This window comes from Eimeria tenella, genomic scaffold, assembly GCF_000499545.2.
Source record: "Eimeria tenella Houghton genomic scaffold, Eth_scaff167, whole genome shotgun sequence".
In the NCBI taxonomy this organism is placed as follows: domain Eukaryota; phylum Apicomplexa; class Conoidasida; order Eucoccidiorida; family Eimeriidae; genus Eimeria; species Eimeria tenella.
This window is the reverse complement of record NW_013541541.1, coordinates 1-13,253: the sequence shown is the minus strand read 5'-3', so window position 1 is coordinate 13,253 and position 13,253 is coordinate 1. Positions and strand designations below refer to the sequence as shown.

The 13,253-nt window shown below is 42.9% G+C and overlaps 1 protein-coding gene across 1 annotated transcript; it reads left to right on the top strand.

Annotated features, from left to right (window-relative positions):
* Positions 1-3,551: 3,551 nt before the first annotated feature.
* On the top strand, positions 3,552-10,550 carry ETH_00016025 (uncharacterized protein; the record flags this gene model as incomplete). The annotated part of the gene is made up of 11 exons (XM_013373681.1): positions 3,552-3,933; positions 4,639-4,713; positions 4,801-5,180; positions 5,591-5,666; positions 5,838-6,239; positions 7,039-7,089; positions 7,502-7,558; positions 8,292-8,663; positions 8,906-9,355; positions 10,026-10,070; positions 10,507-10,550. 11 exons carry the CDS (start codon positions 3,552-3,554, stop codon positions 10,548-10,550), a joined length of 2,334 nt encoding a protein of 777 aa, XP_013229135.1.
* Positions 10,551-13,253: the final 2,703 nt, after the last annotated feature.

The window sequence follows — 13,253 nt, the reverse complement described above, 5'->3', positions numbered from 1 at the left end:
TCTACTAATGAAACAAATTTATTTAAAGAGAAATAGGAAGAACTGCTGCTGCTTCTGCTGCTTCTGCTTCTTCTGCTTCTGCTGTTGCTGCTGCTCCTGCTGCTGCTGCTTCTCCCCAGGGCCCCTAAAAGTAGGGCGGGGGATCCGGTGGGGCACAGAGCCCCAGCTGGGTCGGCCGTAGGGCCCCGGCCGGCCCCGTCGAGCCCTGGGGTGGTGGCTGTGGGTGGCGTTCATAGGAGGTGTTTGAGGCGAAAATTTTAACTAAATTGGGTTAAATTAAACAAAAAAGAAAAAAATTTGAAAAAAAAACAAAGTTTTTGATGTATGTTTGAGTTAAAACTCGAGTTTTGGGCGACAGACCCGAGGCGCAAAGTCCCACGAGGGAAGCTGAAGAAAAAGGCTGGTGGGCCGTTTTTCGGATAAAAAGAAGATCTAGACTAAATGGAAATGCAAAAGCTCAATTAGTTTTCAATTAAAAGTCAAAAAGTTTATTTGTTTTCTATTTTAGCAGCTTCGAAGTCAACTTGAATTGAAGTGATCGGCAGATCCGCTTGGCATGCATCGTCGAGTGCGCGAGGTGTACAGACACCTCGTGACGTCTCGGCTGCGCAAAGCCCAGCCTTCCCTCACTTTCGATTTATTTCATTTATTTTAGAACTTTTAATATTTAATCTAAGATCAATTTCCCAAATTAAAGCCATTTAAGGAAAAGGGAGCTCTGGGCGCCGCCGGGGGCCCCGCCATCTCGCAGCTCAGCTGGGAACTGCTTGCCTTCTTGCGTTTTCTCTTTATTTCCACCTTATTAAAAAATAAAAAATTAAATTAAAATAAAAAAAAAATAAAAGCCAATATAAAATAACACTCCGAGGCCTTTGCTGCTCGAGTGTCTCGACACCATTGGCCCCGCAGGAAACAAGCTTCACAGAAATAGACAGAAAGCAAAAAATAACATTCAAATTGCATTTTTTTGAATTGTTTTTGAAGTTGACGAAATCTGATAAATTGAATTTCTTTTAATTGCATTTTGATTCACAAAAAAGCCTGTTTGAGGTGTAACTACACCCCCCCGTTTATATGCACTCAGTGGGCATTTAGGGTCCCCTTAACAGCCCGCGGACTCACTAGAGCAGCATGTGCACTTTTGCTGCTGCTGCTGCTGCTTCCCAGTGCTCTAGCTGCACGTTTGCTGCTGCAGCTGCTGCTGCACTTCAGTGCTGCGGCGGCTCGTACTGCTGCGGCTGCAGCACTCCAGTGCTGCAGCTGCTCGCGCTGCTCCTGCTGCAGCAGCAGATTCCGCTGCTGCCCCTTCAAAGCTTAATCCTCTCTTCGCTGCTGCTGCCGCTGCTGCTGCTCCTTTTGCTGCTCAGGAGCTTCAACACGTGCAACTGAGGTGTATAGACAGCTCACGAGCAGCAGCAGGTGAAGTGAAGCACTAAAGCTGCCAGTTTGCTGCTGGCAAAGCAGCAGCAAAAAGCAAAAAGCAAATTAATCATAATATGTCTCTGTGGGAAAAGTTACTTGCTTTTGTTGCTAAGCCCAATCAGCTGCTGCATTTGCTGCTGCTGCTGCTGCTGCTGCTGCTGCTGCTACTGCGGCTGCACTCAGTTGCTGCGGCTGTTCTTAGCTGCTGCTGCCGCTACTTTTCTTAGCAGCTGCTGTTGCTGCTCTTAGGTGCTGCTGCTTCTGCTGTTGCTGCTGGTTCTAGCTGGTGCTTCTGCTGCTGCTGCTGCTGCTGCTGCTGCTGCTTCTAGCGGGTGCTGCTGCTGCTCCTCAGCAGAAAGCAATCACCTGCAGGCGGCAGCAAATTCGATTTATTTTTAATTTTAATTTTAATTGTAATTTTAAGTATTTAGGTTTGAATTTAATTATTTTATGGTTTCATATTTGGCTTATTTTCCTCACAAGCTTTATTCCCCTCAGTTTAATAATAAGAGTCGTTGGCTTGCAGCAAAAGCTGCGGCAAAAATTCAAGTTTTTAGTTTTCAAATAAATTAATTTAAAATTAAAGATGCAAGTAAATGAAATAGGAATATTTGCTGCACCAAATTCACTTTTAAAGCTGCTGCTGCTGCTGCAGTTTTAGTTGCTGTTTTTGATTGAATTAATCACTTAAAGTTCTCGTCTAAATTGAAAGAAATCAGAACTCCATTCCGGGCAGCAAGTGCATCTGTTCTTCAATTTTCAAATAATTTTCCTTCACGAAAGTTCAAAGTGAAAATTAAAAGTGAATTAAATTATTTATTTTAAATTAAATAATTTAATTTAAGTCTCTTTTAATATTCACTTTTGAACGGGAAGTTCAGCAAATAGACTTGTGTTTCTTTGCAACTCAAGTGACCACACTGCGGATGGAATTTGCAAGAAATTGAAAATTCGCAGTTTCTGTTTTTGAAACAGACCTGAATTTGACATATTAAATGAGAGAAACATAATTTAAATTGCGAATTAAAACGAATTTGAATTTAAAAGCAAATTAAATCTGCAAATTTGGTTATATTCCCGGCAAGATTGGAAGATCTTTGTTGCGGAAAGCTAAACACCCGAGCCGAATTCAAGAGTGGGTAAACGGGCGATTTCGGAGCTAAATTGAGCGAAATAAAATGAAATTAAAATTTTATGTTATTGTTTTAAATTCAATTAAATATTATTTAAAGTGAAAATGCGAAAGAAAGCTCGATATTGCTTGATCGGGTCCTGCTTCAGTATCTTTTCCGTCGAGGCGTGATAGCGGCGCGCCGAGTACGTCTTTGGGCCTCAGCTTCAAATTGAACTATTATTTAATTGTTTTTATTGTTGAAATAAATTGTTTTGAATAAGTAAATGAAGAAAACAATTTAAAAGGTGGAATTGCAAGAATCGGAATTTGAAATCTGCAGGCGGTCAGTGCCAGAGCGGCGCTGCCGACTCGCGGCTGGACCAGTTCAACTGCGCTGCGCCTCCGGATTTCCGGCTGTATTTGTTGAATTTGAATATTAAAAAGAAAATAAAACTCAAATTGAATCATTTTATTAATTTTTAAAACAAAAAGTGCAAAGAAAAGAGCAATTTCAGCAGCAGTTCCCGTCGAGTCACCTGCTGTTGCTGCGGGCTCGAGCGCTGTCTGGAATGCGAGGCTGCGGCGGGCGCTCCAGGTGTCGCGTTTGCGCCACAAGTGCATTTCTCAGTTTCGTTTTCTGAATTAAAAGAAATAAAAGTAAATAAATGACAAAATTGGATCCTTTTGGTTCTTTTTCTCTCCGTTTTGTGCCCTGTTCGCCGCCGCAATGAGAGCCGCCTGCTGCTGGCTCGCCGTGGCCAGCCTCAGCGCCCTCGCCGTGCATGCAGACACCCGAGGTTTACTGCATTCCTTTTACAAATATGACGTTTGCAGACGCGATTTCCTAAACATAGCAGTAAGCCGAGCAGCAGCAGCAGCAGCAGCAGCAGCAGCAGCAGCAGCGCAGCAGCAGCAGCAGCAGCAGCGGGAAATCGGGCGCAGCAGCAGCAATTTGGGGTCTTTCGCAGCCGTTTTTGGCTCTTTGGAATTCTAATGGCATTTCCCATTTTGCTGCATGCATTTGCAGGCCACTGGAGACACAAAAAGCCCCGCCTGTTTCGCCTTTTCCCGCACTGAAGACCCCGCAGAACGCTACAGCAAATTTGCTGAAGAGATCGAGGCGCGGCCGTTTGGCTTCTACGGGCCGCGGGACAGAATCCTGAAGCGGCTTGCTACTTACGCGCCTGCTAAAGTGCAGCTGCAGCAGCACCAGCAGCAGCTGCTGCAGCAGGGGCTGCGGGCTGCTGCTGTGCCTGCTGCTTTCAAGGAGAAGCTGCTGGACCTCGTTGCTTTTCTCTGCTGCCTCAGCAGACAGGCTGCTGATGTCAAATGGTCTAAAGAACAAATTCAAAAGTGGGAAGCTTTGGGTCTTGACGTGCAGGAGGAGTTATCAAAGAGTGCGCGGTGTCTGTACACCTCAGCACTTGCAAAAAACACAAATTGCCTTCTCCTTAGTCTCTTTTCTTAATTCTTTTTAATTATTTCATTTAAAATGCTTTTTTAATTCAAACTAGCAACAGCAAAAGCTGCAGTCAGCCGTCAGAGCAGCGCTTTTGCTGCTGCTCACACTGCAGCAGCTCAGTGCTGCTGCTTTTATTGAATTTTTCACGTTTTCCCCCGCTTAATTCCTCAACAATCATTTATTTTTTATTTCAATTATTCATTTGTTATTTATTTATTCACTTATTTATTTATTTATTTAGTTATTTAGTTATTTATTTATTTTGCTTTTCTGCCTTTGTGGTCCTCCAGAGGTCTTCGAGCCGCCCTCTGCTGCGAAACCCCCGCGTGAGCCTTTAATGAAGTTTCAACTTTGGGGAATATGAAAAATACTATGTGAAAGAAATGAGTTAAAAATATATTTTTAATTATACACTTCTGCATTTAAAGATTATATTTGAATCAAATTAAACAAAGATGCATCTAAATCATTTAATTTTCTTTTTTATTTTCTAAATTGTCTTCATTTCATTTTGCTGCTGCTTTTCTGCAGCCCCCGAGCCGCCCACGCCCAAAGGTTTGCAGCCCCACCCCCTGCACTAAACCGTAAACCCTAAACCCTAAACCCTAAACCCTAGCTGCTGCGTCTACGCATTCTGCAGAAGAGGCCCCGCAGCCAGCGCCGAGCCCCCCGCCTCCTGGAGCAGCACCAGCAGCAGCAGCAGCTCCTTCTGAAGGTGAAAGCAAGTGTTTTTAGAGTTTGAAAAAAGCAATTTGGATCTTTTTTGAATTTAAATGATTCTTTCTTTTTGAATTTGATTGAGTGGCTGAAACTGGAGGACCAATGGACCACTGTGGAGCTGCTTCTGCACACTTTGCTGCAGCTTCCTTCGGAGTTGCAGAAGTGCTGCTGCTGCTGCCCTCCGGCCAAAGAGCCTCGCTGCACCTACAGCCCAGCAAAAACCCCCTAGTGGTCCACTTGCCGAGACCAGTGGACCACTGCAGCCTGGAGGACGTGCGGGGGGCTTTGCTGCAGCAGCAGCAGCAGCAGCAAATTCAAGAAAGGGTTTTGGAAAATGCGCAAAAAGCAGAACTTCCAGAAGCCAGAACTGTCGACAAATGGAATCTTAAAGACCTTAAGGTCGAAGCCACGCTGCAGCAAATTATTGAAAAGGCCAAAGACAAACAAGTTGTTCCCATCTCCGTCACAGGCAAACCCTAAACCCTAAACCCTAAACCCTAAACCCTTGAAGGGAGGCGCGGTGAAACAGCAAGTTGCTGCCGCCACTTTTATCTTGCTGCGCATTTAGTTTGCAAGTTAAAATTATTTTATTCAAAGTGAATTTTTAATTTTCTCCTTTTCCTTCTTTTTGCTGCTGGTGCAACCTCTTCAGCTGAAGCGCCTCCACAGAAAGGTGCGCTGCTGCCTCAAACCCTAAACCCCAAACCCTAATCCCTAAACCCTAAACCCTGAAAGAAGGCGCAGCGGTAGAGCTGTGCAAGGAGCTGGACAGGAGAGCTGGCTGCATCCCTTTGCAACTTTGGGATTTTATTTTCTGAATTTCTTCTTTTTCTTTTTCTTTTTTTCTTTTTCTATTTAAATTAGAACAAAAGAAAGAAACTCCTGGTGCTGTTGCTGTTCCAATTATTCCGGCGAAGCCCGTCGAAGAGAAGCCGGCGCCTTCGCAAGGTGCGTGGCAATTCAACTTTTGCATAAAGTGGAAAGCAGACGAAAATTCGTTGCAAACGGGTCCATAAGGGGTCAAAATGAAGCAAAACAAATAAAATAATTGAAATTAAAATAAATAAATTGCTAAAAGTGCATTTTAGTTCTGCTTTCCCGCGCTTTCCACTTTTTCAGTCCGCCTCGGACTCGCCCGCGCGCTGCTCACGCTGCCCTCCGGCGGCCGCGCAGCTCTTCACTTCGAACCCACCAGTGGTCCACTGGTGGTCCACTTGAGTGGTCCAGTGGACCAGTGGTCACTGGAGGCTGTGCGGCAGCAGCTGCTGCAGCAGCAAGCAGCAATTCAAAAGAGCCTCCTCGAGGCCTCCAGCAAGTCCGAACTCCACGAGGCCCGCAGTGTCAACAAGTGGAACTTGAAAGAAATTAATGTTCTCGCGGACTTAAACAAAATCATCGAAAGTGCAAAGGCCGATACCGTTGTGCCGTTCACTGTCACAGGCAAGTGCAGCAGCAGCACCACCAGCAGCAGCGGCAGCAGTAGCAGCAGTAGCAGCAGCAGCCGCTGCGACAGAAGCAGCAGTAATAGCAGTTGCAGCAGTAGCAGCAGCACCAGTAGCAGCAGTAGTAAAGATAGCAGCAGCAGCAGCTCAGCAGCAGCAGCAGCAGCAGCAGCAGCAGAGCGGCAGTCATGTGGAACTCTAGCTGCATGCATGTGAACTTTTTTGTTTTCTTCTTTTTTTCTTTTCTGGATTCGCAGCTGATGCACCTCCTGCGCCAAAAGGTACTTCCAGTTTTTAGTTTTGAGTTAATTAAATATTAATTTTTTTTTCACAAGCGCCTTTTTGACTTTGAAAAAAAATTAAAACTATTTAAATGGAGACAAATTTGCATTTACCCAAAAGAATAAAAAATAGAAATATAAATTAATTCATTCAATTCATATTAATTGAATGTATATAGTCTTTTCTTTGTATTTAAATTGGGATTTATAATTTTCGTGTTTCTCTGGTGTATGTACACCTCGGCACGCTTTGCATGCACCTTCGGGTGTACGTACACTAGTCCTAGTCAAGAACGAAAAGCAAAAACGAAATGAAATTTGGGAAATATGAAGTATAAATATTTAAAAACAAGTTATAAAAAGATACTTAGCTCATAAAATATAAAATATAAATATTTAATTCTACTTTTATATCCGGGGCTCTGTAGACACAAAAGCGAATTCATTCTTTCTTCACCGAACTGTCGCCCTGTTTACTCTTTTTGAATTATTTATTTATTTATTTATTTATTTATTTATTATTCATTCATTTATTATCATTTATATATTTATTTATTTATTTATTTATTTATTTATCGCCAATTTGGACTGCTGCAGAGGCCCTTCCGCCTGTGCCGCCCGTGGCCCCAAAGGAAAAAGAGCCTGAAGGTGAAAAAAGGAAAATGAATTTATTTTTAAATTTTTTTTAAATTTGAAATAAAATAAAATAAAATAAATCAAAATGAATTATCTTTTCTTTTTTTGTTCCATTTTTGTGTCCTTTTAGTTTTTTTAATGAATATGTTTCATCTTTTTCTCAGTTCGAACTTCAACAAACAACAAATGATTAATTAAAAATTAAAAAAAATAAAAAAGAACTAAATGGACATTTAATTAAATCTGGATTCTTCCTGTTCCTCTTCAGTGTACATACAGTTGGAAAGCGCAAACAAATGCGAAATTAAAATAAAATTTAAATAAACACTTTGATGAAAATTAATGTTTTTAAAAGTCCAAAGAAATCCAAAAAGCAACAAAATGGGGAAATGCATTTTCTTCTTTTTCTCTTTTGCTGCTGCAGAGGAAGAAGAAAAGAAAAAAACTTTCATTCCGCCGGAGCCGGAAAAGGCGGAAGCAGGTAAACATGAAATGCAAATAGCTAGCCAGCTAGCTAACTAGCTAGCTAGCTAGCTAGCATTCTGGCTAGCTTGTACCGATAGAAAGCTAGCTAGCTAGTTTGCTAGCGAGGCCGCGTGGCTAGCTAGCTTCCAGCTAGTGGCTAGCTAGCTAACCAGCTAGCCAGCTAGCCAGCCAACTCAGCCACAAAGTTGGCCCGCCGACGGTCTCTACCAGCTAGCTAGCCACTACTACAGCTAGCTAGCAGGCCAGCCATGTTCATAGTCAAAGGCCAGCTAGCTGCTAACCGGCTGGCTAGCTAGCTAGCTAGCCAACTAGCTAGCTGATCGAATAAACAACTAGATTGCCATATAGCTATCTAGCCAGCTAGCTAGCCATCTAGCTAGCTAGCCAGCTAGCTAGCCAGCTAGCTAGCTAGCTAGCGAGCTAGCCAGCTAGCTAGCCAGCTAGCTATTGAATTAAATAAAATATTTGTTTCATTTCCTTGCAGAGACCCTTCCCCCCTCCCCCAAAACCCCAATACCCCCCGCCCCACGCGAGGGGGGCCCCCGGGGGGCCCCCCAGGGGCCCCCCGAGGGGCCCCCGCGGCCGAGCCCTGAGCGTGAGTGGGGCTTACTTGATTGCAAATGAATTAAATGAATTATTTGGAGTTAATTTGGAATAAATTGCAGAAAATAAGTTCAATTAAGAATAAAATTGGAAAAAGAATTAAATTAAATTTTCCGTTTTCGCAGACTGCGAAGAATTTCCTCTGAATTTAGAAGTCCCTTCCACTTCCGTGCGGGAGCAAACTGTGGCCCACCTCGTATCCTTTCTAAACAGCAGCAGCAGCAGCGACAGCAGCAGCAGCAGCAGCAGCAGCAGCAGGCTGGTGTCTGTGGGGGCTGCGTGCCTCGCGTGGGCCCTGAATGCCACAGTGTTTGAAATGCTGCAGGGGGCCCTCAGCCGCAGCTGGGGGGCCCCCCAAGTGGTGGAGGGGGCCCCCACAGCAGCAGATTGGGTGGCGCTGCAGCTGCAAACTGCGCTGGACACAAAAGCAATAAAGGGAAATAATAAAGAAACAAATAAAAGTGTCATTAAAGCCTCCAGAATCTGCATTGATGCTGGTGAGAAAGCTGCTGCTGCAGCAGCTCATTTGCTGCTGTTTCCGCCGTTTCCTCTTTTCTTGCTTTTCCATTTATTTCTGTTTATTTAGTTGTTTCTTTTTTCATTTCTTTATTTGCTCATTTATTTCCATTTCCATTATTTATCTTTTCATTTATTTCCTTCCTCAGCACTCCTGCACTATCCCCAGAGTTCAAACTGACAGCCAACCTTGCTGCTGCTGCTGCTGCTGCTGCTGCTGCAGCTCGCGTGGCGGGCCGGCTGCTGGGACAGCGGCGCCGGGACAAGCCGGAGGCCCCTCTTGCAGGGCCTGGGAATTTGCTGGGAACAGCTTTGGGGTTAAGTTTTGATGGGGAGCTGCTGCTGGGGGAGAGAGCAGCACAGTTTGCTGCAGCACGCTGCAGCGGGGAAGCAGCAGCAGCAAAAGCGGCGCTGTGGCCGCTCGCCCAGGTGCTGCTGATGTCGCTGCTGCTGCACTACCAAGCAGCAGCCAGCTGCCAGGTGTACGTACACCACAGCGCCCGCTACGTGCTCCCGCTCCTCGCGCTGCCGCAGAAGCAGCAAATTCAGGACTTTTTGCACTTTGTCGAAATTTATAATGAATTAATTCAAAAATATAAAACTGATGAACACAAAAATAAAACTACAATGCACCAATTCGCCCAAAGATGCGAAGTGCTGCACCTCGACACAGGTGACTTCGCGGTGTATGTACACCCAACTCAACGCGCCTCCCTGCCGTTTTCCCGAATTCAGTTCTTTTAATTCATTTAGTAAATCATTTTAATTCATTTTATTCATTTAATTGAGTATTTGAATATATTTAATCCATTTAATAAATCAGTTTAATTCATTTTATTCATTTAATTGAGCATTTGAATCCATTTAATTCATCATTCTAATCCATTTAATCCGTTTGAGTATCTGAATCCATTTAATTCGTATGATTCATTCAATTGACTATTTTAATCCATTTAAAGGACTATTTTAGTCCATTTTATTCATTTAATGGACCATTTTAATTCACTTACTCCATTTAGTGAATTATTTTAATCCATTTAGTCCATTTAAGTGGCCATTTTAATCCATTCAATCCATTTAATGGACCATTTTCATCCATTTAATTCATTTGATTCCCTCAAATGCTTCATTTTAATCTATTCAATCCATTTAATGAACCATTTTGATCCATTTAATTCATTTAATGGACCATTGCAATCCATTCAATTCATTTAATTCCCTCAAATGCTTTATTTTGATCCATTTAATTCATTTAATTCCCTCAAATGCTCTATTTTAATTCATTTATTTTGTCAAACTCTTAAAAACTTTTTTTCTTTTTTTAATTTGCTGCTTTGCTGCAGGAGCCACTCGACTGCCGCAGTCCATGGGGGAGACAGAGCTTTTGAGTGAGACAAATAATTTAATTTAATTTTAGTTTGTTTTTATTTTTAGAAAATGAATGAATTTAATTCAAACTTTAATTTATTGTATATTTGGACAACAAATAAATTAATTTAATTTAATTAAACATTTGTTTTTATTTTCAGAAGACAACTAAATAAATTTAATTCAGTTATTAATTTGTTTTTATGTTTAGACGTTGAACTTGCTTTCGCGTTTTTTCTTTATCTTATTTTCTTGTTTTTATTTCTTTTTTTCCCTTCTCGTTTTCATCAATAAAATAGTTCATAATTTCTTTTTCGTGTCTGAACTTAATATAATAATTAGTTTTGTATTTCTCTTTTTCATTGAAAGAAAACAAAAAAACGAAAAGTTTGCTTTTCTTCTTTTTGCGAGAGAATGCATTAAAAGCTGCGTCCCGAGTCCTTTTTGCTTTCTCAGTTTCTCCGCAAATGGAAAATATAATAAAAGTGATTAAAGGCTAATCGCTTTTCCAGTTGGCGCCGCAGCGCCCGGGTGTACGTACACCTCAGCGTGGGGTGTGCAGACACCTCAGCGTGGGGTGTACAGACAACTCAGCGAGCACTTCACCGCAGCTGCGGAATGAATAAAACTTTTACCATTTCTCTTTTAATTAATTAATTATTTAAAGCTATATATTTACTTGTTTGTTCATTTCAGGATTTTTGTTCATTGAAATTCAATTATTGCTATTTAGTTGTTAAATTCAAAAAAAGAAAAAAGGGAGGTTTTGAAGTTTAGGGCCCTCTCGACAACAATTTATATTAAATTCATCTTTCAAATTGAACATTTATTCTTTTCTTTTTCAAAGTTTCGAAGCTTCAAATGCTTTACTCTTTTTCACATTTATAGAGAAGATAAATCCCCTTTAATGGACTTTTAAATGTCCCTGAGGCCTTGTAATGGACTTTCAGAACTAAGTAGTTTTTCAATTAAAAGAAATTCCATTACATTGCTTTAAATGAAGAAAAATAACGGGAAAAGGTCTTTTGAACGCGCAGCCGCAGCTCGGCTCAGGTGTACAGACACTTCAGGCCCAGCAGCAGCAACTCTATTCAACTTTTGCAGATTTGTGAAGCTGAAGCTTTTCTCCTTTTAAGAGACTAGTGGATCACAATTGGACCACCAGTGGACCACTAGTAGACCACTGGGATAATAGGGAGAGCGGCTGTTGTGCAAAAAGCTGAAAACGAATGTCAGGGAAATCTTGAAAATTGGAATGAAACTTCTTGAAATGGCAAAGTGGTGTTCTGCTGTTGCTTTGTTTTGCATTTCTTTATTTCCTTTTTATTCGTTTTTGCTTTTTGCACCAGTGGGAATCTTCAGAGTTCCATTTTTCTGCACTCTTGACCAGCTTCCCGGCAGAAGAGAGAAACTTGAATTCTGTGGAAGGTGCCTAAATACGCCCCTGAAGTACTAAATGCAGTATAAAAAGTAAATGTTTGCATTTAAATGGTTTATTTTTGAGTTTTATTGAACAAAAGAACAAAGCGGACCCCAGATTCACAAGGATATTCAAGAAGAGCGGCCGGGAGAGGCGGGCTGCACTGACACCCTGTAGCCTCCGATCTTCAGCTTCAAAACAAAACAAATGGGAATTAAATGTCATTTTATTTTAATTAAAAAGTGCAACTAAAGAAAAAAGATAAACTAAAAAAGCAGAAAAGAGCGCATTTGCAGATGTCGCCCGGGGTCCGTTTCGGGTGTCTAGACAGCTCACGAGCCTCACCGCGTCTGATCTCGCTCGTTGGTCCATCACTTTATTTATTTTTTTGAATATTTATGAAAATAAAAATGAAACTCAGCAAATAATGGATCCTTTTTTGCGCAGGAGAAGCCCTGCATGCAAAACCCCACGGGGCTGCGGCTGCCGCTGATCAGCTCTTGAAGAGGCAAGTTTGGGCATTTTTGCCGGTAAATTTCGGAATTAATTTCAAATATTAAATCCAAATTCTCCAAAAGTCCCTTAAAGTCTCTTAAATTAAAGTTTGCCTTCTTTTGCTGCTCTGCAGCGCCAGTGCTGTTGGACTGAACTCTCAGCCCATGCAGCATTCCGGCTCGTTGCCTTCGCCATTTTTTTAATTTTCTTTCCCCGCGAAGCATTTTCTTTGCTGCTTTATTATTTATTTTCATTTTTTATTCTTTAATTTGCATTTCTGCTGCATTATTTGCTTTATTGCCTCCCCCAGCTTCCCCCAGGTCTGAAGCCTCAGCAGCAGCAGCCCGATATGCCCATTTGCTGCTCTTTGCTTCCTGCAGCAGCAGCAGCCGCTTCTGCTGCGCCTCCGCTCCGCCTCAGCCTGAGGGCTTGAGAGGCCACTTGGGCCTCTCTAGACTGCTCACCGAGCAGCAGCAGCAGCAGCAACAGCAGCGGCAGAAGCAGCAGCAGCAGTGGTAGCAGCAGCAGCAGCGGAAGTTGCAGAGGGAGAGATGGCGACAGACCGGCCGTCGTCTCGAAGGGGAGAGGGGGAGGCCCTAGATGGCCGCAAGAGGGAAGCAGCAGCAGCAGCAGCAGGAGCAGCAGCAGCAGCAGGGTCGGGAAGCCGCCAGCGCCGCCGCAGCAGCCGCAGCAGCAGCCGCAGCAGCAGCCGCAGCAGGGCCCCGCGCAGCAGCAGAATGGTAAAGAGCGAGTACGACGAGCACCATTCTGCTGCTGCAGCAGAATCAGCAGCAGCAGCAGCAGCAACAGCAAGGAGGGGCGAAGGCGCGGACCAGACCCGCTCAAAAGACAGAGAGAAAAACACAAATGCAGATTTTTACAGAAATAAAGAAAAAGAAAAAGAAAAAGAAAAGGAAAGAAGAGACTTTGAGAGATATGGGGAGAGAGGAGACAGAGAAAGAAGAGAAAGATTTGAAAAAGAAAAAGAAAGAAAAGAAAAAGAAAAAGAAAGAAGAGAAAGAAGAGAAAGATATGAAGAGAGGGGAGAGAGAGAAAAAGACAGAGACAGATTCTATCGAGAGCGAGAGCAGCAGCAGCAGCAGCGGCAGCAGCAGCAGCAGCAGCAGCAGGGGGAAGCAGCAGCTCGCGGAAGCAGGAGAGAGCGCGAAGGCGCTCTTGATTTGAGGGGCAGAAGTTTGCATGCAAATGAGGATTTAAGTAAAAACAGAAATAGTTATTTTAGTAGACACGCAAACGAAAGAAGCAGCAGCAGCAGCAGCAGCAGCAG